This window comes from Sus scrofa, chromosome 13, assembly GCF_054392235.1.
Source record: "Sus scrofa isolate SSC_HxYL_T2T_F1_AM1 chromosome 13, Sscrofa_HxYL_maternal_Yorkshire_Landrace_v2.0, whole genome shotgun sequence".
Taxonomy (NCBI): Eukaryota; Metazoa; Chordata; class Mammalia; order Artiodactyla; family Suidae; genus Sus; species Sus scrofa.
In genome coordinates, this window is record NC_139395.1 from 148,438,669 (window position 1) to 148,465,386 (window position 26,718).

General features: G+C 42.0%; 1 protein-coding gene and 1 pseudogene across 3 annotated transcripts in view; one reads left to right on the forward strand and one right to left on the reverse strand.

Moving 5' to 3' along the window:
* Positions 1 to 5,210: 5,210 nt before the first annotated feature.
* LOC100620593 (zinc finger CCHC-type and RNA-binding motif-containing protein 1 pseudogene) lies at positions 5,211 to 6,278 on the reverse strand (annotated as a pseudogene).
* Positions 6,279 to 7,226: 948 nt separating this feature from the next.
* UBXN7 (UBX domain protein 7) overlaps positions 7,227 to 26,718 on the forward strand; it is a 63,775-nt gene continuing 44,283 nt past the window's right edge. For all 3 annotated transcript variants that reach the window (XR_014824619.1, XM_084990887.1, XM_021070161.2), the window contains exon 1: positions 7,227 to 7,330. Coding sequence is in view for 1 of the 3 variants with exons in the window: in XM_021070161.2 (XP_020925820.1) it covers positions 7,258 to 7,330 (73 nt within the window). In the remaining 2 variants the exon portion in view is untranslated. The remainder of the gene's footprint in view (positions 7,331 to 26,718) is intronic.

Below are 26,718 nucleotides of genomic sequence, written 5' to 3' on the forward strand. Positions count from 1 at the left end.
GGAGGTTCCCAGGCCAGAGATCTAATCAGAGCTGTTGCTGCCAGCCTACACTTACAGCCATAGGAATGCCAGATGCGAGCTCTGTCTGTGACCTACACCACAGCTCATGGCGATGCTGGATCCTTAACCCATTGAGGGAGGTCAGGGATCGAACCCACATCCTTCTGGAAACTAGTCAGGTTCATTACATAGCTGAGCCACAACAGGAACTCCATGTATTTTATATTTTTAATTGCTATGGCGAATGGATATTTTTCTTTTCTTTTTAGGGCCAAACCCATGGCATATAGAGGTTCCCAAGCCAGGGGTCAAATCGGAGCTGTAGCTGCCAGCCTACACCACAGCCACAGCAATGCCAGATCTGAGCCATGTCTTCGACCTACACCACAGCTTACAGCAATGCCAGATCCTTAACCCATTGAGCAAGGCCAGGGATGGAACCTGTGTCCTCATGGATACTAGCCAGGTTCATTTCCACTGATACACGACGGGAACTCCTGAATGGATATTTTTTATTTTATATATTTATTTATTTATTTGCTTTTTAGGGCCACACCCATGGCATGTGGAAGTTCCCAGGCTGGGGGGCTAATCGGAGCTACAGCTGCCAGCCGATGCCACAGCCACAGCAACGCCAGATCTGGGCCAAGTCTTCGACCTACACCACAGCTCACCAAATGCCAGATCCTTAACCCACTGAGCAAGGCCAGGGATCGAACCCACAACCTCATGGTTCCTAGTCAGATTTGTTTTCCCTGTGTCACGACGGAAACTCCCTGAATGGATATTTTTTAAATTACAGTTTCAAACTGTTTGCTGCTCATCTTTAGGAGTATAGTTTTAAATTATGCATGTTGGAGTTCCCTGGTGGCTCAGTGGGTTAAGGATCTGGCATTGTCACTGGTATGGCTTGGATTACTGCTGAGGCACAGGTTTGATTCCTGGTTTGGGAACTTTCGCATGCCATGGGTGCAGCCAAAAATAAATAAATACATAAAATATGCATGTTGGTCTTATATCAAGAAATGTATGTGAACTCTTTTATTGGTTCTAAATTTTTTGTCAATTTGCTTAGATTTTTAAAAATTTATGTAAGTAGTCATATAGTCTATAATAATAATTTTTCCTTCTTTTAAATATATCTTTTTTTTAACGTTACTGCTAAGACTAGGACTTCTAGTATATTATTGAATAGAAATAGTGACTGAGTATATATTTATGTTGCTTTTGACTTTAAATATTTTGTTATTGACTATAATTATTTATACTGTGTTTTTAGTAAATATACTTTATTAGGCTAAAGAAGTTTTTTTCTCTACCTAGATCATTAAAGGTTTTGTGAACAGATACTGATTTCTGTATCTGATCAAATGGATCAAGTGGTTTCTCACATTTAATTTATTCTACTATTGTGATTTATACTAAAAGATCTTTTTTTTTTTTTCCCCCCACTTCTGACCGCCCAGAAGCATATGGGGTTACCGGGCCAGTGATCAGATCAAAGCCGCAGATGGGACCAAGGCTGCAGGTGCAGCAGCACTGGATTCTTTAACCCACGTGTTGGGCCAGGGATTGCGCCATAGTGGAAACTCCTGAAAGATCTTTGACTATAAAATTATGCTTGCATTTCTGAATAAATCCAATTTAAAAATAAATGTATATGGAGTTCCTGTCGTGGCTCAGTGGAAATGAATCTGACTAGCATCCGTGAAGATGCAGGTTTGAGCCCTGGCCTCATTTAGTGGGTTAAGGATCCGGCGTGAGCTGTGGCATAGGTCGCAGACACAGCTTGGATCTGGCGTTGCTGTGGCTCTGGTGTAGGCCAGCAGCTACAGCTCCAATTTGACCCCTAGCCTGGGAATCTCCATATGCCGCGGGTGCGGCCCTAAAAAGACAAAAGAAAAAAAAATTATTTGAGGGACCATCTGCTACCTGTTGAGACCCTAAATGATACACTTCTCCTCCCCGCCTTCTTTTTTTTTTTTTTTTTTTTTTGCCATGCCCTCAGCATGGGTAAGTTCCCGGGCCAGGGATCAAACCTATGCCACAAAAGAACCCTGAGCCACTGAGGTGATAATGCCATATCCTTAACCCGCAATCCCACAAGGGAATTTCTGATGTATCACTTTTATTCTGTCTTTGACTTATTTAGAAGTATGTTTTTAATTTCCAAGTATATGAATTTTTCTGAAGTTATTCTTTTAAGACTAATTTCTACTTTAGCTGATCAGTATTTAGAGAACATGTTCCATGTTATAAAAATTCTTTGACATTTGTTGAGACTTGTGGTCAATTTTTATCTTGTTCCATAGGTACTTAAATAGAATAAGTATATTCCATATCTTTACAACCCCTGAGAGACAGGGGTTGTATAATTGTATATTTGTCATTTCTTCTTCTTTTTGTTTTGCTTTTCAGGGCCACACCTGTGGCATATAGAAGTTCTCAGGCTAGGAGTCTAGAATGGGAGCTGCAGGTGACAGCTATGCCACAGGCACAACAACGCAGGATCTTTAACCCACTGATTGAGGCCAGGGATTGAACCCGAATCCTCATGGATACTAGCCACAGTGGGAACTCCTGTCATTTCTTCTTTAAACATTAATTTTTCTTTCTCTTACTTTTTTTTTCAGTTGCTCCTTGGCATATGGAGCTCCTGGGCCAGGGATCAGATCTGAGCCATAGCTGGGACCTAAGCCACAGCAACACCAGATTTTTAACCCAGTATACCCAGATGGGGATCAAACGTGCGTCCTAGCACTCCCAAGACACCATTGATCCTGTTGTGCCATAGCGGGAACTCCCATTAACTTTCTTTATATACACTTGAGTACATGTTATTAGGTACATACAAATTTAGAATTATTTTATTTTCCTGGTGATTTGTTCTTTTTGTCACTATATATAGTGACTCCCTTTATCTCTAATGATACATTGTGCTTTAAAGTCTGTTTTGTCTGAAATGAATATAGCTACTCTACCTTTCACTTTCTTAATACCAATTCTGTAGGTCTTTTTCACTTTTGCCTTAATTTTTCTTTATCCTTATGTTTTAGATATGTCTTATATCAACCACATATAGTTGGATGTTTAAAAACTATGTATTTTATTTTATTATTATTATTTTTTTGGCTTTTTAGGGCTGCACCTGCAGCATATGGAGGTTCCCAGGCCAGGGGTCAAATCGAAGTTACAGCTGCCAGCCTACACCACAGCCACAGCAACTCGGGATCCAAGCTGCATCTGTGATCTACACCACAGCTCACAACAACACTAGATCCTTAATCCACTGAACGAGGCCAGGGATCAAACCCCCAACCTCATGGTTCCTAGTCAGATTCATTTCCACTGCGCCAAGACGGGAACTCCAAAACCATGTATTTTAATTATCTTTTTACTTATTTATTGGCATTGCTTGCAGCACGTGGAAGTTTCTGGGCCAGAGAGCGAATGCACCACACTACCACAGTGACAAAGTATAGTCCATTTACCTAAGATTAAAGGGATTTGAACTGCAGGCTCTATTCCACCGTATGACCTTGAATAACTCCTTCAAACTCCCTGAACCTCAGAAGAGTAGTGATAAAATATAAGTGGTGAATCATATTATCTCAATATCCCCTCTCTCACTTACTCTGTTCTTCCCTTATATTATGGTAACATGTTACTAATTTGAGATGGAGGTCTTAAAACTAGACCTAAACATAAAAACAAAATCCTAGTGTAATTTGGTGAAATAATTCAAACAGTAACTGATATTTATTTATTTATTTTTGTAACTGATATTTAGCTTGGGGATATTTGCTCTTCGCCCCCTAAAACTTTAATATTTGGAGTTCCCTGATAGCCTAGTGGTTAAGGATTCAACTCTGTAACTGTTGTGGCTTGCGTTCAATCCCTGGTCTAGGAACTTCCACACGCCTTGGGGCACAGCCAAAAAAAAGGGGGGGGGATTTTTAAAATAAAATAAAACTTTAATTTTCCATTCTTTAATGTATAATACTTTCTGCAGTTTAATTTCCTTCCTGAGGATACTCCATATTTTTTAAAAAACATGTTTTCCAAGATTTGAGGGATATATTTAGACATATTTTCTTGTGATTCTAAAGATCTTTCATATTCTTCAATAATCCAAAAAAGCTTTTCAAGGTTCTGTTATTAATTTCCTGACTTCTTTTCTTTTAGCTTATTTTAAAATTTCTACAAAATATTTTCTAGAGTTGTGAATGCCACTACCTTTACCACTTTTTCACAAGATTAATGTAGAAATCAGATCACTATATTTTGAACCCTAAGACCTTGGAAATAAACCTAAGGATCTCATTGTTAGCCTTTCCAGTTAATGGAAGTGCAGGAAAAACTGCATCTAGTTTTTTAGTGAGTGGTGCTAGACCATCTTGGTACCCAATTCTGAATGGTTGGCTAGAGTGACACAGACTTTAGGATTAAGGCTTTTAGGAAGGAAGAGGTCACACTGTTTCTTGCTCTGGTTTTCTCCTTTTTTTTTTTTTTCCTCCCACCTCTGATTCAGTGTGAACCAGTTTCCCAAATCCAGGACTGTTCATAGCCTTTCTCAGTCCACCCAGAGAATAGCAGCAACTTGGCAGGTTGGTTGACTAACTGAAAATACTCTTAATTAGGAGTTGCTTTCTTATACGCCAATGCTAAAATCTTATGGTTACCTTGATTTGACTTTTTTTGTTGTTGCTGTCTTTAGGGGTGTACCTGAAAGTTCCCTGGCTGGGGGTTGAATCAGAGCTGCAGCTGCCAGCCTTTGCCAGAGCCATAGCAACACCAGATTCCAGCCACAACTGAGACCTACACCACAGCTCACAGCAATGCTGGATCCTTAATCCACTGAACAAGGCCAGGGACTGAACCCAAGTCCTCGTGGATACTAGTCAGGTTTGTTACTGCTGTGCCACTATGGGAACTCCCAAGTTGTTTGTTTGTTTTTCATTTTAAGTTTTCTTTTTTATTCAAACGAACTGTTTTCAAGATTAATGGTTATTAGCAAATCTTGATGCAAGATAGAAACATGATACTTTAAATTACTTTTCAACTTCCTACAAACCATTTTAAAGTAAAAAAAACCTCTTTGGTACTAAGGGTTCTGATGTTCAAATTCTAAAAGCAATCCTTCATCTCAACCAAACTTGGTATTCCACCCTTTAAAATTTTTAAATGATATTTACATAATAAATATAATTTTAATCACTAAGCTCCTCCTCATCACTGAAGTACATGCTTTTCTTTATCCTTGGACGTCTTGAATCATCTGACGTTGAGGGACACCCCCCCACCCCCCCGAACTGGGTTTCTGCCTTTTTTTTCTTTTTTTGGCCTTCTTCAGTTTTGGCTTGCTGGAAAGCTATGGCCTAGCTGAGGCTGTCCAGAGTGGGATCTTCCCCTTCATCATCACTTTCTTCTGCTTCTTCAGTTTCTTCTTCTGGTTCAGGAATTTTCTGTCTTTTTCTTTTTCTTCTTTGCAGGTTCACGTTCTCCAAGTATATTTTTAGGAAGGCATAACTTAAGTGTTCACTTTCCCCACATTCATAACACTTGGATTTATCAAAGAAGTTTTGTCTTTGGATGAACTCAGCTGCTCTTCCACTGTCAATAGCAATGCTTGCTTTTATTACTCTACCAAATAATTGTTTTGTTGTTTATCGCCCTGGTACAATTTTGTGCAGAGTCTTTATCCAAAAATAAAATAAATGCAACCCCTTTACTCTTCCCGGTATCTTTACCTTTCATTATAGTAACCTTTACAACTTTGTCATACCTGGAAGATATCCAATATAAGTCATTGTTTGTCAGGGAAAAGGGCAAGTTGGATATATACACTGTGCTTTTACTTGGGGCTAATTCACCACTTATTTCTTCAGGTGGGGTGGACCGGGAGACCCAAAAAGAGTGAGCCCTGGGCTCTCGTGGGGCTCAAGCCTGTTCCTCACCCCTTGCAGCTGCCTTGGCATCACCTTGGCATCATGGGTCCTGGGAGGGGTCAGGTACTGGAGATAAGAAAGTAGCAGCAGCAGTCCAACTTGGTTATTATTATTATTATTATTTTGCTTTGTAGGGCCGCACCTACAGCATATGGAGGTTCCCAGGCTAGGGGTGGAATTAGAGTTACAGCTGCTGGCCTACAGCACAGACACAGCAACACAGGATCTGAGCAGCAACCTCGTGGTTCCTAGTTGGATTCGTTTCCACTGTGCCACAAAGGGAACTCCAACGACTTGGTTATTTTTTAAAAATTCACCCCAAAAACGCATTTACAGACTCTTAGAAGGGTCAATTCTCCAGATGACTTGTTCCACCTTTTATTGGGCTATTTCTCTATGTAGAGGCAATAAATGTGCATGGGAGGCTAGAATTGAAATTGAGTTTCTTTAACTTTATTCTTTTAAGCCACACTGGTGGCCTAAGGAAAATCCTGCCCGACAGGAGCCACAGCAGTGACAACACCAGATCCTTAACCCACTGTGCCACCAGGGAACTCCTCTTTAACTTTATTCTTAAGGTGGAGGATGACCAGATGCGAATATACTTTTTTTTTTTTTTTTTTTTTTTTTTTTTAGGGGATACGGCATATGGAAGTTCCCAGGCTAGGGGTCTAATTGCAGCTACAGCTGCCGGCTTACACCACAGCAACGCCAGATCCGAGCCGAGTCTGTGACCTACAGTACAGCTCTAGGCAACGCTGGATCCTTAACCCACTGAGCAAGGCCATGGATCGAACCCTCAACCTCATGGTTCCTATTTGGATTCGTTTCCGCTGAGCCACGAGGGAACTCCGGATCTGTACTTTGATGGGAGTTGCAGGAAACCTAACAGAGGGCTATGGAGTTGCAAAAAAACAAAAATAAACTTTCATCCTCAGGTCTATCAATAAAGCTTGTGAAACTGAAACGTGAAGAGCCTATTACCTACCAAGCCCGAAGCTTACTTAGGAAACCCGTAACGGATATCGTGTCTATCAGACTGGCCTTGGAGCTTTAAGAGGAAGGCACCAGAAGTTGTAAAGAAGGATGCGGCGGCAGGCAGCAATCGAACAGCCAACCCGGAGAGCGGACAGCGCTCCGGGACCCATCTGGAAGTGCGCCTGCGCTGACTGTCCAGGGAGGGGGGCGGGGCGTGAGGGGCGGAGCTTGGGGGCGGTCAATGAGTCTGCGCAAACCGTGCGGCGAGGTGGGGGAGGGCGTTCCGTGTGTGTCTGTGTTGTTGTTCGGCGGCAGCGGCGGCGGCGGTAAGATGGCTGCCCACGGGGGCTCCGCGGCGTCGTCGGCGCTGAAGGGGTTAATTCAGCAGTTTACCGCCATCACCGGTAAGAGACGCGGTTACCGGAAGGTGGAGAGTGGGGCCTGGTGCGGGCGGCCGGTCTGACCCGGTCTTCCCTTTACCTTCAAGCATTCCTCCCTAGGGCTTTACCCTCAGCTCCCGTCCTCCCTCCTGAGGAAGAGGCGACGACGGCGTCGGGTCTCTGGGTTCAGGCGGGAGACCGCCTCCCCTCCCCCGCGCACCCCATGCGCTGGTTCTCGGTGTTCTCGCAGCGTAGAGGGAGACTTCCCCACCCCCTTTCAGCCCAGACCCAAGGCATGGGCCGGGCCCATCCGCCCCCGCTGGCCCGAGGACCTGGGGGCGGGAGAGGTGGGGGGCCGCACCCGGGCCACCGCCCTCCTCCTTCATCATCTCCTCTTCTCTGTGCAGCCCTGGGGTGCAGCACATGCCCTTACCTCCTTTTTCCTTTCTTCCCCAGCCAGGTCATTCTCCCCCAGTCCCTGGCCTGCCCTTCCCCTTTCTGGGCCCCTCGAAGCCATCGCTGTGGCCGTGGCTTGTTCGGGCCCTCCCGCCTTAACGGCGAGGCTGGTGCGTTAGCAGCGCCTTTACTGATCTCGGAGGATAGGCCGCCAGAAAGGGGTGGGGGGTTGCTGAGGAGTACCCTCCAGACTGAGGTTTGAAGAGAGGAATTGAGGGGGACCCCCCCCCCCACCTGAATAGGAAAGGCCTGGAGGAACCCTTGGTGGCGTTTCCCACCTCCCCATAATAAAATCATAAAGACTAAGACGATGGCGCCGGAGCCTCCAGTTGATAAAATAGGAATGACGGCGGAAACTTCTTTGAGAGAAAATCAGTTTCTGGATGTCAGTGTCCCCCAAACCCCTGGTTTTTCTTTTCCTTTGGACCCCCGCGAAGGCACACGCAGATCCTCTTACTGCCTGGAGGAAAGGCCCCAAGCCATTCTGTGAATTCTCTGTGTCTTCTCTCTGATGGTGCTGAACTTTTTTTGCATGAGTTATTAGAGGGCGGAGCAAATGATGAAGTTCTCTGTGGAGTGATTTGAGAAAAGAGTACTCCATGTGCCTGAGTGTAATTTTGCCGTTCAAGCTTGTCATTTTAGGAGGTCAGTGTTAGTTCCCTCTCTTTAGCAGACCTATACTTTTTCTGGTAGTTTGTTAGATGCGGAGAACATTTTTTACTTTTCATGTATCTAGAGTTTGACGTGCAAAAATTGGTTAAATGAAATTTTATATTTTAACCATTGCTGGTTTGCGAGTTGCCATTTTATAAAGCTAGTTTTATTTTTTACTTGGTAACGGTAACTAGATATTTGATGCATTATTTAGCTCTTGGGCATGAAACATCATGTCAAAGTTGATAAAATTTGTGATAAAATTTGTAATAAAATTGGGATGAGGAATAAAATGGTAACTTCTAAAATATTTAAAAATTGTGATTGGACTGTTATATTAGAAATATAATGCATTGCCCAGTGTGTAAGCAGGTCATTATTATTGTGAAAATTAGGAAATTATTGTGTATATATGTTATTACTATATATATTTATAAAGCAGATATAGAAGTGATTATTATCTTTTTTTAGATTTTCTAGAGGTAGTTTAAGATGCTGCATATTAAAAATTTTTTTGTAATGCTAACATTAGGAACTCAGATTGTTTCAGCCTGTTATTTCTTAAATGAAACATTTTTGGTAGGTATAGACAAAACCTAAAATGTGGCAAGATGAAGTGACTCACTGAATTGCTTTAAATGTTTGTCTCTGCCAGTCTTCATGGCTTGTTTTCTGGTCCCAGACCCTTCTATACCTGAATCAAGTTGGAGTCCCTCAGTAGACAGTGGTATCTGGAAGTCTACAAAAGGGAAAACACTTTAGATTGTTCTTAATATGGATTTTCTTTCCTTCTTTCCTCACACTCTCCCTCCTTCCTTTCATCTTTGTTTCACCACCCCAGTGGCATGCACATGTTCCTGGGCCAGGGTTCGAATCTGTGCCACAGTGTTGCTGCAGTGACTACCCTGAATCCTTAACCTCTTGTACCACAAGGGAACTCCAATATGGATTTTAAATAATAATTTTTTTAAACAATAGTAATTAACTCTTGGAAACACGTGATTGATTCCTTCAGTTCTTTTCACATATCTTAAAAAAATTTGGAGGGATCTGTGCACATGAATTTTATTTTTTATTTATTTATTTTTTTCTTTGAACTACTGCAACCTGTGGCCTATGAGGTTCCTGGACCAACTGGTCCAGTTGGAGCTGTAGCTGCAGGCCTGTACCACAGCCATAGCAATGCTGGATCTGAGCCACATCTGTGACCTGTGCTGCAGCTTGTGGCAACACTGGATCCTTAGCCCACTGAGTGACGCCAGGGATTGAACCCACATCCTCACAGACACTATGTCAGATTCTTAACCCTCTGAGCCACAACAGGATCTCCACATATTTACATTAAATTGTAGTATTTATGACAAAAAGGTATTTGGTATTTATTCATTGCTAGATGAATGAAACTGACTTTTAAGAGTTTCAGAAAGGTTTTGCTTACTTGGAAGCTCAATATTCTGTTAAGAGCAATGCATTTTCAAAAATGTAAGTCTTATCTTTTCTGTGACATTTAGAAGTAGAAGAGAAAATGAAAGAATTTTCTCACTAAATAGAACAACTCTCTCTGAGTATATATGAGTATGAAGTAATGACTGGCTTTAAAAATATTAAAAAGATAACAACATGAAATAATTTTTTTAAATTAAAAATTAAAAAAAATTTTTTTTTCTGTGCCTGAAGCATGAGGAAGTTCGCAGGCCAGGGACTGAACCCTCACCATAGAAGTGATCCTCACCACATCAGTGGATCCTTAACCTACTAGGCCACCAGGGAGCTCCAACATGAAATAACTTTGAAAAAAGGAAACACTAATCCATTCTCATAATAGCAGTATTATTTATTTCACATATTATCTTCTAGTTCTTATTTACATACTTACTTTTATTTCTTGAATTATTTTAAAATTATTTTTACATTTCGAATCATACATAATTTAGAATTCTGAAATTTTCATTTAACATTATTACATCATAAACATTTTTCCCATGATTAAACGCGTTGATAAGCAAATAGCCAAGGGAAATTAAGGTTTTTTTGTTTGTTTGTTTGTTTGTTTGTTTTTGTTTTTTTTTTTTTGCTATTTCTTGGGCCGCTCCCGCGGCATATGGAGGTTCCCAGGCTAGGGGTCAAATCGATGCTGTAGCCACCGGCCTACGCCAGAGCCACAGCAACTCGGGATCTGAGCCGCGTCTGCAACGTACACCACAGCTCACGGCAACGCTGGATCGTTAACCCACTGAGCAAGGGCAGGGACCGAACCCACAACCTCATGGTTCCTAGTCGGATTCGTTAACCACTGCGCCACGACGGGAACTCCTGTTTTTTTTTTTTTTAATGATGGTCTTAGAGGTGATCAAACTGAGAAGCTATGTACTTTCACCACTGATGCCATTAACATTATTTGGGAGTTCCTGTCGTGGCGCAGTGGTTAACGAATCCGACTAGGAACCATGAGGTTGCGGGTTCGGTCCCTGGCCTTGCTCAGTGGGTTAACGATCCGGCGTTGCCGTGAGCTGTGGTGTAGGTTGCAGACGCGGCTCGGATCCCGCGTTGCTGTGGCCCTGGCGTAGGCCAGTAGCTACAGCTCCGATTCGACCCCTAGCCTGGGAACCTCCATATGCCGTGGGAGCGGCCCAAAGAAATAGCAAAAAGACAAAAAAAAACCCCATTATTTGAAGCACATAGAAAACCGGTCCTGTTACTTTATAGTCTGCCACATTTTACCATATTACTTAGTTTGCTCTCCCATGATGTTCTCATACATGGCTTTGAATGACTGCTGACTACTTTCAGAAGTCATATCAGTTCTCAGAACATGAGAATGTGCTGCTGGATCAGAGTGTAATTCCAAAAGAATGTTTTTTTTTAAATGTTTTGAACCATGGCAGTATCCCGTTAACACCTACTTGAGTTGACATCCAGCTACTCGTACAAAATAGATATAATGAGAATAATTCATGACATAAGAGATACATAGATGCTATAGAATAGGTAAAAATAAACACACAATCAGAATGTAGGGCCAAAATGTGGGAGAATAGAAAGCAGAGGCTGAGAAGAGTACGAGAGGTTGCTAGCATAGCATTCCGTAAAGCTTTATGCATAGTAGATGAAATTATGGAACCACTTTAGTTTAATCTTTCTTTAAAATTGTTGAATGAATGCATGTTAAAGAAATTAGAAACTCTAGTGTGTGTGGTGTTTGGTTTTGTGGCCAATTTCCATTCATATTTTTTCTACAATACAATTTTCTTGGGCTAGTATTAAAATGTGTTTAAGTTCTGTGTCAGGAAAGATAGTTGCAAGTGGTCTAGATATTAAAAGAAAGCTCTTCTAGAATTGTTAGAACTATTTTAAAGGGTGATAATGAAGTTTGAGCAGAAATTTAGGGAGGTAATAAATTTTTTTATTTGTGAATAGATTCTTACTAATAAATTCGGTTTTATTAATAGACTTCCATGTATCAGGCATGGTTGAGATCCTGGGGATACTTCCATGAGCAGGACATGGTGTCTGTCCTCAGAAATGCTTCATGGTTAATGAGAATATAGACACCTTAATAAGTATTGTAATACATTGGGATAATGGTAAGCAACTATTATAGGAGCACAAAAGAGGGAGGTCTTCTTCCCAGAAGAAATAATTTCTTAGCTAAGACCTGCAGAAGAGGTATTTTTGGTGGGAGAAACATGTGCAACCTGGAGGAGAGAAGAGCAGACATCCACACATATAGAGAGAAGAAAAGAGAGACAATAGGTGAGGGAAATGAAATAATTCCAACTGAGTAGAGCATAGCTTGTGGGGGATGCAATGAATTGGGCTGAAGAGATAAAGGGTTATAGATTATGAAGGACCTTGTAACCCATCTTAAGAAATCTTAGCTTTATTCTGCATGTAGTGGGAGTCAGTGAAAAGTTTTTTATCTTTTTATTTTTTGGCCATGCCCATGGCATGCAGAAGTTCCCAGGCCAGGGATCAAGGGATAGAACCCATGCCACAGCAGTGACAACACCCGATCCCTGTGCCACCAGGGAACTCCTGAGAAGTTTTAATTAGGGGAATGGCACAGTAAGATTTGGTGTTTTCAGAAAGAACTACTTGGCAATAGTAGAGAAGAGGTAGGCATGGAGATCAGTAGAAGACTGCAATAATTGAAGGTACTGGTGTCCTGAAATAAATTAGTGGCAAAGAAGTGGACTCTGAAAGATAAGAAGTTAGAGGAGTCTGTTTTGGATATCTGAGTATATAATGGTACAGTTTGTGAAGTTGTGGGATAGTAGAAGAGGTTTGGGGAGATGATTAGTTCAGCTGTAGATAAATTGCTGCCTGTTGGACTTCCAGATGGAGCTGATCAATAAGGAAATGTATGTTTGGGTCTAGAAAGACGAGTGATATCTAATGAGTCATATCGATGGCAGTTAAAGCTATAAAAGTGGATGGCATCTTGCAGGGGAGAGTGTCGTGTGGGAAAATAATTGGCTCTGAGACATAAAGCTGAAGAAACAATAAAGTGCAGAGAAGGATCAGAAGAAACCAAAGGCGAAGGAGGAAAACCAGGACAGTGTGATGGTACTTCAAACATCAGGAGTAGGGTAATACCTCAGATATTATGTAGACACTTTAGGAAATCAGAAATCATTGAATATTTGTAATTTTTCTTGGTTAGGGATGGAAGGCATCTGAGAAACCATCTTGACCCATTTCTGACTTAAAATGAGAAATTGAAGGCCCAGAGAAGTAAAGTGATTTAGAGTTATATGTCTAGGTTGGTGCCTTTTAAACTTAGTGTAGGAAAGGACCCCCCCCCCCTTAAAAAATTTCTTTATGGGCCAATACTTTAGTAAAATGCAATAAAAATTAATTGCTTAAAAATGAAATAAAAGGAATATATACAAAATATAAGCCCAAATTCTGTTAAAGGTATAATTTGCATGCAGTAAAAGTTAACCTTTTTATGTACAACTGTAAATGTAATAAATTTCATTGGGTAATAATAAAAATAAAATTTAACATTTTCAGTGTATAGAGTTTTCATAAGTGCATACAGCTTTTTTTCTTTTTTTCTTTTTTTTGTTTTTCCTGCCTTTTCTAGGGTCGCACCCGTGGCATATGGAAGTTCCCAGGCTAGGGGTCGAATCAGAGCCGTAGCCGCTGGCCTATACCACAGCCACAGCAACTTGGGATCAGAGCCACGTCTGAGACCTACACCACAGCCCATGGCAACGCAGGATCCTTAACCCACTGAGCAAGTCCAGGGATCGAACCCGAAACCTCATGGTTCCTAGTCAGATTCATTAACCACTGAGCCATGACGGGAACTTCTCTTTTTTCTTTTTTTAAGGCCGCACCTGCAGCATATGGACGTTCTCAGGCTACGGGTCAAATGGGAGCTGAGGCTGCCTGCTGCACCACAGCCATGTGACATGTGACCTATGCTGCAGCCTGTGGCATTTAGGGCCACACCTGCCCAGCATAGAGGTTCCCAGCCTAGGGGGCTAATCAGAGCTGTTGCTGCTGGCCTGTGCCACAGCCACAGCAATGCCAGATCCAGGCCGAGTCTGCCACCTACACTGCAGCTCACAGCAACGCCAGATCCATAACCCACTGAGCGAGGCCAGGGATCATGGTTCCTAGTTGGATTAGTTTCCAGTGCACCACGACGGGAACTCTGACGCTGTATGTTAATCCACTCATGGAGGCCAGGGATCAAACCAGAATCTTCGGCGTTCCCATTGTGGCTCAGCAGTTAGGAACCCGACTATTATCCATGAGGATGCACATTCGATCGCTGGCCTTGCTCAGTGGATTAAGGATCCCGCATTGCCCTGAGTTGTGGTGTAGGTTGCAGACACAGCTTGGATCCTGCATTATTGTAGCTGTGGCGTAGGCTGGCGGCTTTAGCTCCTATTGGACCCCTAACCTGGGAGCCTCCATATTGCTGCAGGTGCGGCCCTAAAAAGACCAGGAAAAAACAAAAAACACCCCAAATCCTCACAGACACTGTGTCATATTCTTTACCCTCTGAGCCACAGTGGGAACTCCAGTGCATACAATCTTTTTTTTTTTTTTTTTGTCTTTTTAAGACTGCACCCGTGGCACATGGAGGTTCCCAGGCTAGGAGTCTAATCGGAGCTACAGCTGCCGGCCTACGCCACAGCCACAGCAATGCCAGGTCCAAGCCTCGTCTGTGACCTACACCGCAGTCCACAGCAGTGCCAGATCCTTGACCCACTGAACGAGGCCAGATTGAACCGGAAAGCTCATGGTTCCTAGTCGGAATCGTTTCTGTCTCACCATGATGGGAACTCCAAGTGCATACAATCTTGAACCGCAATGAAGATACAGAACAGTTCTATCCTCAAAAATTTCTTCCTGCCCTTTGTAGTCAGCCCCTCCTCTCATCTGTAGCATAATCCTTTTGTCTATTTGTCTTTTCCAGAATGTCGTATAAATGGAATAGTTGGATTTCTTTTGAGTCTAGCTTCTTTTACTTAGCATACTGCATTTAGATTCATTCATGGTGTTGTAGTATGAGTAGTTCTTTCCTTTTTATTTGTAAATAATATACCATTCTATGGATATACTGCAATTTGTTTATCCATTCATTAAATGAATAATTGTGTGGTTTCTTGTTTGGGAGATTATAAGTAAAGTTGCTAAAAACGTTAGTGTACAAACGTGTGAATGTAAGTTTTCATTTCCTTTGGATAATACCTAGGAGTGGGATTATATGATAGGTTTGTATCTTTAAGAAATTGCCATACTCAGAGGAAATGAATCCGACTAGTATCCATGAGGATGCAGGTTCGATCCCTGGCTTCGCTCAGTGGGTTAAGGATCCAGTGTTGCTGTGAGCTGTGGTGTAGATTGAAGATGTGGTTTGAATATGATGTTGCTGTGGCTGTGGTATAGGGTGGCAGCTGCAGCCCTCATTTGACCCCTAGCCTGGGAAATTCCATATGCTGAGGGTGCGGCCCTAAAACGCAAAAAAAGAAAGAAATTGCTATACTGTTTTCCACAGTCTACATATACCATTTTTCATTCCTGTCACCAATGTATAGTAGTTCTAGTTGCCCATATTTTTAATTTTCTGTAGTTGTTTTAATAGATGTGTGATTGTATGGCAATGTGATTTAATTCGCATTTCTTTGATGACCAATGATATTGGGAGGTTTTTTCATATGATAATTTGCCATCCAAAAATCTTCCAAGCCCAGCCTTTATAATATTAGAGACAATGGACAAAATTATCAGATTGTTATAAAGGAGTCTAAATGCTTACACTAGAATTTCTGTTTTTATCTTGTCACGTACTAGTATAGGTGTCCAGTCTGAGGACCATACTTGGGATAGCACTGGTCTAGGTAATGGCAGAACAGGGGCTAGAACTATGATGTCTTTACTCCCAGGCCATGCATTTTCCACCATATCACTACTTTCTTTACTATGGTTTTCTTTTGTTTAACAAAAGTTAGTTTTGTTAATCTATCTCCAACTTAATCATCTCATTCCTCTTATACTTACTAAAGTTAGTTTTCTGCGTATAATTTTTTTTACCAATCCACTTTTAAATTTTCTTGAAAAATTCCTGACATTACAGAATTAAATTGAAGTGTATTCATAGTCTACTCTTAGATTATCATGACAAAAACAATTCATGAGCACCCCCCAAAAAAAAAACCCCCAAACCAAACAGCCCTACCAGTGAGAAACTTAAAAAACTAAACATTGGGTGTTCCCATCCTGGCTCAGCGGAAACAAATCTGTCTAGGATCCATGAGGATGCAGGTTCAATCCCTGGCCTTGCTCAGTAGGTTGGGAATCTGACGTTGCCATGAGTTGTGGTGTAGTTTGCAGATGTGGCGCGGATCTGGCATGGCTGTGGCTGTGCTGGTGTAGGCCAGCAGCTGTAGCTCCAATTAGACCCCTGGCCTGGGAACCTCCATATGCTGCAGGTGTGGCCCTAAAAAGACCAAAAAAAAAAAACCCCCTAAATACTGATTTCAGCATTAACAGCTGAGCAGATAAAGGAATTAAAATGCTTTAATTAAAAAATTAAAGTGAATGATAAAGAGAAACAAAATTTACAAACGTTTTTGACTGTTCAGAAACCTTATGTATATGAATTTTTTTTTTTTTTTGTCACGGCATGTGGAAGTTTCTGGGCCTGGGAATAAACCCAAGCCATAGCAGTGACAGTGCTGGATCCTGTAACCTGATGTGCCATGAGAGAACTCCAAATTAAAAAAAAATTTTTTTTTCTATTCTTGAGTACTTAAAAACTCCAGGATGGGAGACCGATGAGGAGGATCAACTTTCATCTTATTTTATCACTTGTAGGAAAAATGTAGAACCAAAAAGTAGCTGCTTTGTATCCCTGTCATTTCTATGTTCTATCCCTGGGAGGAATTTTTAAAATTTTCTTTCTTTTTAAAAAAAAAAAAACAAAAAACCTCTGTGATTTCCATACTTAGGTTCCTTGATAGTATATTCTTTTGGCATCAGAAGTAGTGTAGAGAATCGGTATAAGGGACCACTAAAGTTTGGAATGTCTCTTGATTCTTTCTTCCAGCTGTGATGGAGACATAGACTACATGACAAGTTTTGGGCAATTTCCCATATCAAGTAATTAATGGAGAGAGTGTATAAACTAAGAGGCAGCAGCAAGGAGATGGCCACTGATAAAATGTGTGCCACAAGCTAGTTAATGCCCTTTGGTGCCATTAGCAAGCCTAAAGCAGATGGAAGGATGAAAAAGGTAATGGATAAATAAAAAGAGTACATGTGGTGAGAAACAGTAAAGTGGAACTCCTGCCATAGATATGGATTACTAGGTGTTATGGACTGAATTTTTGTGTCCTTCCCAATATTCATATTATGAAATCCTGACCCCCAATGTGATGGTATTAAGAGGTGGGGGTCTTTGGGAAGTGGTTGGTCATGAGGGTTGAGTCCTTATGAATGGGATTATTGTCTTTAAAAAAGAGACCCCAGGGAGCTGTCTGGCTCCTTCTATCATGTGAGTATACAGCGAGAAGACAGCTGTCTGTCAGCGAGGAAGCGGTCTGCACTGAACACCAAATCTGCTGGAGCTTTGATCTTGTAGCTTCACAGTCTCCAGAACTGTGTTTAAGCCACCCAGTCTATGGTATTTTTGTTAACAGCAGCTGTAATAAAATAAGACACTGGGTTAGATTAAGCTATCCTGCTGCTACCTGTAATAAGCCCATGAACAGGTTTACAGATAGTTTAAATCTGCAAGCTTTTTTATTAGGTTTCTCCCTGCCTCCCTTTTTTTCATTTTTGGCTGCCCCTTGTGGTACATGGAGCTCCTGGGCCAGGGATTAGATTGGAGCTGCAGTCAAGACCTAAGCCACAGCTGCGGCAATACTGGTTTCTTAACCACTGTGCTGGGCTGGGAATCAAACCCTCCTCTCAGCGCTCTCAAGACATTGCTGATCCTATTACGCCACAGCGAGAGCGCCTCTCTTTCCCTTTTAAAGAAGATGTTTTTTTTTTGTGAATGAACTACATTAAAAATTTTAAATTTCAAAATGAATAAAAAATAAAAAAAGACATGTTCACCATTCTGAATATAAGATAGACGTTGAGTTTTTTTTGACAGCTGACCCATCAAAATTATTACCTCAGAGTAAATAGGTAAAACTTATAACTTGATTAAATTTGTTTATCACTGTTGCTTTCCTCTATATCATTTAGCCCTTTTTGCTTATCCTCTGCCCTCTCAGTTAACCTTCTGTTCCTCTTTAGCTAAGTGGAAGTGTTGTTGGCATTTTGACTAGGACAGTTTTTGGTCGTGTGGGACTGTTTCATTCATTGAAGAAGATTTAGCACTTGTATTAGTAACAAATTACCACAAACTGCATTGCTTAACACACATTTATCATCTCACATCTGGAGGCCAAAAGTCTGAAATAAAGGTGCAAGCATTCTTTAGGGAAGGGGGGATATTTTCCAACCCTACTAAAACACTCCTGGCTTCTCTCCACTGAATACCAGTGGTGTCCCACGTCCCCCAGTCATGAAACACTAAAAATAGCCTCTCACATTACTAAATGCCTCTCCTACCTCCCAACATGAAGAAACACTGGAACCTTCAATTATCCTTCAGTTATCTCTGTTTCTAAAGTGATGCACTAAGTGATACAAGTGATAAACTAAGAATGTCTAATTTATATAAGCACAGATGGCTCAGATTATTTGGCTTTATTTTAGAAAGGGAATGGTGTACTTTGCTTCTTGGGTCCCTCTCTAGTAACTGCCTTCCTCAGTCTTACCAGGATTTTAGCATGTGCCTCTTTAAAAAAAAATCTTCATAGGATTTCAAAAACACCTTTCTTTGTAAAGCTCTTAGGTCACTATCCTGACAAGCTCCAATAATGGAAGTTATCCTGTCAAATTGTAAACAGTTACGTGATAGGGCCATCCCCAGGATATGCTGCCCATGGCTTAGCCTTCCAGCACTGAAATGATTAAGTGAGGATTATAGATAGAATGGCAATTCTGAGCCTTGAGTGTTGACACCATCTGCCCCCTGCCTCAAATATCACAGTTGTTATTTCCTTTATTATAGTTTTATTTTTGTGTCTTAAAAGTAATTCTTCATATAGTCCCTTTTAGTAAATTATATTTTAACCTATCGTCCAGTAGACCTGTGGGCCTGTGAAATTTTGGAGTACTTAACTATACTTTTGTTTTCCTCTCTCTCGATATCAGCTCTTGATGCCTTTTCTCAGTCACACTGGAATGCTGTCTAGTAGTTACACATTTCTTTGGAGCAGGTCCCTTTTGTGTATGTTTTACTCTTTATCTGTAACATTTCAGGTTTTTTTAAAGAGTAATATTTTTTGCGTTTTTATACCACTTTAAAACAATGAATGTTGCAGTTCCTGTTGTGGCTTAGCGTTAACAAACCCAACTAGTATTCATGAGGACTTGGGTTCGATCCCTGACCTCTCTCAGTGGGTTGGGAATCCAGCATTGCTCAGAGCTGTGGTGTAGGTTGCAGACTTGGCTCAGATCCCGAGTTGCTATGGCAGTGGTGTAGGCTGGTAGCTGCAGCTCCGATTTGACCCCTAGCCTGGGAACCTCCATATGCCTTGCGTGCGGCCCGAAAAAGACCAAAAAAAAAAAAAAAGGGAAATAAATTTTTAACATGAATGAAACATATGTTCATAGCATCAGATTAGTGAGGGAAGGAAAACAGCAAGATGTCTTACTCTGCCTGTTTACTCTGATGTAATGTGGTTCTTCATAGCTGTATATAAATATTCACACTTCAGGAGTTCCTGTTGTGGTGCAGTGGAAACAAATCCGACTAGGAACCATGAGGTTGCGGGTTCAATCCATGGGCTCGCTCAATGGGTTAAGGATCCGGTGTTGCTATGTGCTATGGTGTAGGTCGAAGATGTGGCTCCGATCTGGCATTGCTGTGGCTGTGGTGTATGGCATTGCTGTGGCTGTGGTGTAGGCCAGCGGCTACAGCTCTGATTTGACCCCTGGGCTGGGAACCTCCACATGCCGTGGGTGTGGCCCCCAAAAGACAAAAATAAATAAATAAATAAATATTCACACTTAATACGTCCAGTATTTTTCATTTTATTTCATTGGTGTATCACTTAACTACCTTATAACTTGGGACAGTCTTTTTTAAGCTTTATCAAAGTATAGTTAATTTACAAGGTTGTGATAATTTCTGCTGTACAACAAAGTGACCCAGGGGAGTTCCCATTGGAACTCAATGTGGCTCAGTGGTAACAAACTCAACTAATATCCTTGCGAACCATGGGTTTGATCCCTGGCCTTGCTCAGTGGGTTAAGGATCTGGTGTTGCTGTCACTGTAGCGTAAGTCACAGACACAGCTCACCGATTCGACCCCTAACCTGGAAACTTGGTATGCTGCAAGTGTGGCTCTGGGAAAAAAGCCGACAAAGTGACCCAGTCATTCGTATACACACATCCTTTCTTTCTCGAATTCTTTTCCCACATAGATTTTCCCTTTTTTTTTTTTGTCTTTTTGCCTTTTCTAGGGCCGCTCCCGCGGCATATGTAGGTTCCCAGGCTAGGGGTCTAATCAGAGCTGTAGCCGCTGGCCTACGCCAGAGCCACAGCAACGCGGGATCCGAGCCATGTCTGCGACCTACATCCCAGCTCACGGCAACGCTGGATCCTTAACCCACTGAGCAAGGGCAGGGATCGAACCCGCAACCTCATGGTTCCTAGTCGGATTCGTTAACCACTGCGCCACGACGGGAACTCCTCCTACATAGATTATCACAGAAAACTGTGTAGAGTTCTGTGCACTATACAGCAGGTCCCCACTGACTAGTCATTCCATGTACCTCAGTGTGTGTATATATGCCAGTCCCAAAGCCCCAGTCCATCCCTCCAACCCCTTTACCTGTCCCCTTTGGTAAGCAGAAGTTTTTCAAAGTCTGTAAGCCTGTTTCTGTTCTGCAGATAAGTTCATTTGTATCCTTTTTCTGTTTTTTTTTTTTTTTTTTTTTTTTTTTAGGGCCACACTAGAGGCATTTGGAGGTTCCCAGGCTAGGGGTCCAGTTGGAGCTACAGCTGCTGGCCTACACCATAGCCACAGCAACATCAGATCTGAGCCAAGTCTGTGACCTATACCACAGCTCTCAGCAACGCCTGATCCCTAACCCGCTGAGTGAGGTTAGGGATTGAACCCACAACCTCATGGTTCTGAGTCTGATTCATTTCCGCTGCACCACGACAGGAACTCCCCCCTCACCCCCCGCCTTTTTTTTTAAGATTCCACATATAGGTGATATCATATGATGGGATGATTTATTTTTATTAACAGCCAACTATTTGCCAATAAGGAGCTATGCCCAGTTTTTTTTTGTTTGTTTTTTTTTTTGCTTTAGGTCCGCAATCGCTGCGTATGGGGGTTCCCAGGCTAGGGGTTGAATCGGAGCAGCAGCTGCTAGCCTATACCACAACCACAGCAATGCAGGATCTGAGCCACGTCTGCAGCCTACACCATAGCTCACAGCAGCGCCGGATCCTTAACCCATGCACAGAGCAAGGCCAGGAATCAAACCTGCATCCTCATGGATCCTGGTCGGGTTCATTAACCACAGAACCATGAAGGGAACTCCCTGTGCCCAATTCTTTTTTTTTTTTGTCTTTTGTCTTTTTGTCTTTTGTTGTTGTTGCTATTTCTTGGGCCGCTCCCGCGGCATATGTAGGTTCCCAGGCTAGGGGTTGAATCGGAGCTGTAGCCACCAGCCTACGCCAGAGCCACAGCAACGCGGGATCCGAGCCGCGTCTGCGACCTACACCACAGCTCACGGCAACGCCGGATCGTTAACCCGCTGAGCAAGGGCAGGGACCGAACCCGCAACCTCATGGTTCCTAGTCGGATTCGTTAACCACTGTGCCACGACGGGAACTCCCTGTGCCCAATTCTTTAATGTGCATTTTATTAATCCACACAAGCACTTCATGAAGTTGGTAATACCCCCATTTTGTAACTGAGGAAGCTGAGGGCTGGGGAAATTAGTAATTAGCTCTAAGTCACAACTAGTAAATGACAGAATTAGAATTCAGACTTAGATTTATCTGATAGTATCCAGGCTCTTAATGACTATATTATACCCCTCTGAGACCAGAAGGAAATGTGAAGAATATTTTCTCTTCCTTATGGATATAGGACTGGGCAGAGGATTTTTTTTTTTTCCCCCCGCTGCCCTGTGGCATATGGAAGTTCCTGGGCTGGATCTGGGCCACAGAACTGCAACCTACGCTGTAGCTACAGCAGTGCTGGATCTGTTACCCCATTGTGCTGGGCCAGGGATTGAACTTGTGCCTCCTCAGTGATGTGAGCTACTGCAGTTGGATTCTTAATCCACTGTGCCACAGTGGGAACTCTGACACAGAACTTTTAAACTAACATTTAAGAAGTACAATAGGAGGTTCCGTTGTGGCTCAGTGGTTATGAACCCGATTAGTATCCATGATGACGTGATTTGGATCCTTGGCCTTGCTCAATGGGTTGAGTATCCGGCATTGCTGTAGAGCTGTGGTGTAGGTCACAGATGCCACTCAGATCCCGAGTTGCTGTGGCTGTGGCTAGGCCGGCTCCGATTTCACCCCTAGTCTGGGAACCTCATATGCTGCGGGTTCAGCCCTAAAAAGACAAAAAAATAAATAAATAAATAAATAAAAGAATTGACGAACTAATAATACCTAGGGTTTTTCTTGAGCATACATGAACTAGATGAAGGGAGATAAGGAGAATAAGGATATTTCAAGCATGTAATTTGGTATGACTATAACTGAATTTTGTAGGATGGGGAAGAGGAGTGGCAAAGCCAGAGAGAGAAGTTGAGGCCTGAACCTATCTATAGGTTATAAGGGCTTTGGAATTTGTACTGTAGGTATTACAGAGCTATTAAAGAATTTTTTTTGTCTCTTTCGGACTGTGCTGGCAGCATATGGAAGTTTCTAGGATAGGGGTCAAATCTGAGCTGTAGCTGCCAGCCTTTGCCACAGCCACAGAAGCAGGGGATCTCAGCTGTGTCTTTGAGTATACTGCAGCTCCTGGTGATGCAGGATCCCTGATTCACTGAGCGAGGCCAGGGATTGAACCTGAATCCTCATGGGTGCTAGTCAGGTTTGTAACTGTGGAGACACAATGAGAACTCTGCAGGAGTTATCTTCACAGAATTTATAGCAAGGGTCCTTGGAGGGTCAGATTTCTTCCCCTGTGGTCTTGTAAAACTTCAAGTCAATAGTGTATTTTATTTTTAAAAATATTTTTCTTTTTTCTATTATAGTTGATTTATAAGGTTCTGTCAATTTCTGCTGTACAGCAAAGTCACCCAGTCATTCTCATATATATGTATATGTATATATGTATATATGTATATATACACATTTTCTCACATTATCCTCCACCATGTTCCATCACAAGTGACTAGATACAATTCCCTGTGCTATACAGCAAGGGTCTCATTGCTTATCCACTCCAAATGCAGTAGTTTGCATCTACTAGCCCCAGACTCCCAGTCCATCTCCCTCCCTCCCCTCCCCCTGGGCAACCACAAGTCTATTCTCCAAGTCCATGAGTTTGTTTCTTTTCTGTAGATAGGTGCATTTGCACCATATATTAGATTATGGGTATAAGTGATATCGTATGGTATTTGTCTTTCTCTTTCTGACTGACTTCAATTAGTGTGAGTGTCTCTAATTCTATCCATGTTGCTGCAAGTGGCATTAATTTGTTCTTTTTTATGGCTGAGTAGTAGTTCATTGTGTATATATACCACATCTTTTTTTTTTTTTTTTTTTTTTTTTTGTCTTTTTGCCATTTCCAGGGCCACTTCCGCAGCATATGAAGGTTCCCAGGCTAGGGGTCCAATCAGAGCCGTAGCCGCCGGCCTACACCACAGCCACAGCAACTCGGGATCCAAGCCGAGTCTGTGACCTACACCACAGCTCATGGCAACGCCAGATCGTTAACCCACTGAGCAAGGCCAGGGACGGAACCCTCAACCTCATGGTTCCTAGTTGGATTCGTTAACCACTGAGTCATGACAGGAACTCCAATACCACATCTTCTTAATCCATTCATCTGTTGATGGACATTTAAGTTGTTTCCATGTCTTGGCTATTGTGAATAGTGCTGCAATGAACATAAGGGTGCATGTGTATATTTTATAATGAAAGTTTTGTCAGGATATTGTGAATAGTGCTGCAGTGAACATAAGGGTGCATGTATTTTTTTTAATGAAAGTTTTGTCAGGAGTGGGATTTCTGGGTTAAATGGTAGTTCTATATTTAGTTTTCTGTGGTGCCTCCATACTGTTTTCTATAGTAGTTGTACCAATTTACATTTTCACCAACAGTGAAGGAGGGTACCTTTTTCTCCACACACTCTCCAGCATTTGTTATTTGTTGACTTGTTATGATGGCCATTCGGTCAGTAGTGTATTTTAAGTAACCCCCGTTTGGTAGTCTCCTTGGATAAGTTGCAAAATCTACCAAATCATCTCCTATTAGAAGGAATATTACCTTCAATCCAGGCTTCAAACATCTGCAGATTAAAATTCCAGTGCACTTGAGATCATTGTCAAAAAAAAACCCACCACAGAATGCACTAAAACCATGGCACTGTAAAAGCCAGCGGAAACAAGAGGCAGTTACCTCTAGAGATGGTAGGAAGTTTATATTTTATTTATTTATTTATTTGTTAAAAATTTTTTTTTTTGTCTTTTTAGGGCCATACCCGTGGCATATGGAGGTTCCCAGGCTGGGGTCCAATCAGAGCCGTAGCCGCCGGCCTACACTAGAGCCACAGCAATGAGGGATCCGAGCTGCGTCTGCAACCTACACCACAGCTCACGGCAACTCTGCATCCTTAACCCACTGAGCAAGGCCAGGGATCGAACCTCATGGTTCCAGTCAGATTTGTTTCTGCTGCACCACGACAGGAACTCCTATATTTTATCTTAGTAATTTTGGTTAGTTTAATGTATTTGAAGAAATGAAAGGATTGAAATATGAGTATAAAGTAAGGATATCTGAAACATGACCAAGCAGATTGGGAGAAAAAAAATAACCCAGAACTTCTAGTTGTAAAAAATTAACAAGTTAAAAGCTCAGTGAACAGGATTTCTCATTGTGGCTCAAGTGATCACAAACCCCACTAGTATCTCTGAGGACAAGGGTTCAATCCCTGGCCTCGCTCAGTGGGTTAGGGATCTGTCATTGCCATGAGCAGTGGTGTAGGTCGCACATGCGACTTGGACCTGGCATTGCTATGGCTGTGACGTAGGCCAGCAGCTTCAGCTCTGATTGGCCCTAAAAAGCAAAAAAACCCCCACAAAACAAACCAAAAAACCTCAGTGAACAGGTGAAAAACAAATTGGCACAGCATAGCGTGAAAAGTCCTAACATACATCTAATTGGAGTTCTAGAAGGACATAAGTGTGAACTGAGGAGTAAGGTAATTGTTAAATAAAAATGTTTGCAAAGTGATAAAAATTCAGAAAAATCTCTCAGAATTGATAAAAGATAAGTCATCAGGTCGAAATCTTATGAATCCCAAGGAGGATAAATAAAATCAGCCCCAGCAAATTAGAGTGAAACTGCAGAAGACCAAAGACAGAGAAGATCTTAAAAGCAACTGAGAGAAACAGCAGATTGCAATAAAAATGTTTTTCTTTAGTCTGGCAACTTTTTCCCAGAAGTAACAACAGAAGTCACTGGAATGCTGTCATCAATATACTGAAAGTAGCTGTTAGCCTTAAAATAGAATATCCAGTGAAACTGTCTTTCAGGAGTGGTAGCAAAATAAAGGCATTGTTAGACCAAAACAACAGCAACAAAAATCCCTCTAACTCAACCCGCCCCGCACTGGATCTCACCGATTGGAGACTCTGGGACACAATTCTGGTAGAAGGAAGGTCATCCGGAACGGAAAGCCTGAGATTTTTTTTTTTCCTTTTCTGTTATAGTTTATTACAGGTAGTTCCTAGGACCTGAGATGCTTTTTTTTCCTTTTTACAGCCACACCTGAGTCATGTGGAAGTTCCCAGGCCAGGGGTCGAATAGGAAATGCAGCTGTGGTCTACACCACAGATTGCAGCATGCCAGATTCTTAACCCTCCGAGCGAGGCCAGGGGTGGAACCAACATCCTCAGAGAGACAATGTTGGGTTCTTAACCTGCTGAGCCTCAGTGGGAATTCTGACCTGAGATGCCTTTTTTTTTTTTTTTTGCCTTTTTAGGGCTGCATATGGAAGTTCCCAGGTTGGGGTTGAATCAGAGCTACAGCTGCCAGCCTACACCACAGCCACAGCAATATGGGATCTGAGCACGTCTGTGACCTATACCACAGCTCAAGGCAACACCAGATCCTTAACCCACTGAACAAGGCCAGGGATCAAACCCAAGTCCTCGTGAATACTAGTCAGATTCATTACCACTGAGCCAGGACGGGAATTCCCTGAGATGCTTTTTAATGCCCACAAAATGTCCCACCAAATAGATGCTACAATTTACTTCCGTTAGACACTTATATTGTCTACAGGTTTTCAGTATTAACAAGCTATACTAGACATGTTTATGCATGTATTTTATACAGATTTACTTAGACTTTTTATGTAGGTTTATTTAGACTAAAAACCGAAATTACTGGGTCAGAAAGTAAAAAAAAAAATTATTTCTTTGTAGGGAGTGTTTTTTATTACATAATAATCATTTTTATTTCTAGTGATCAGTCTGTTCAAATGAGCTGTTTTTTCTTCTTTTTTTTT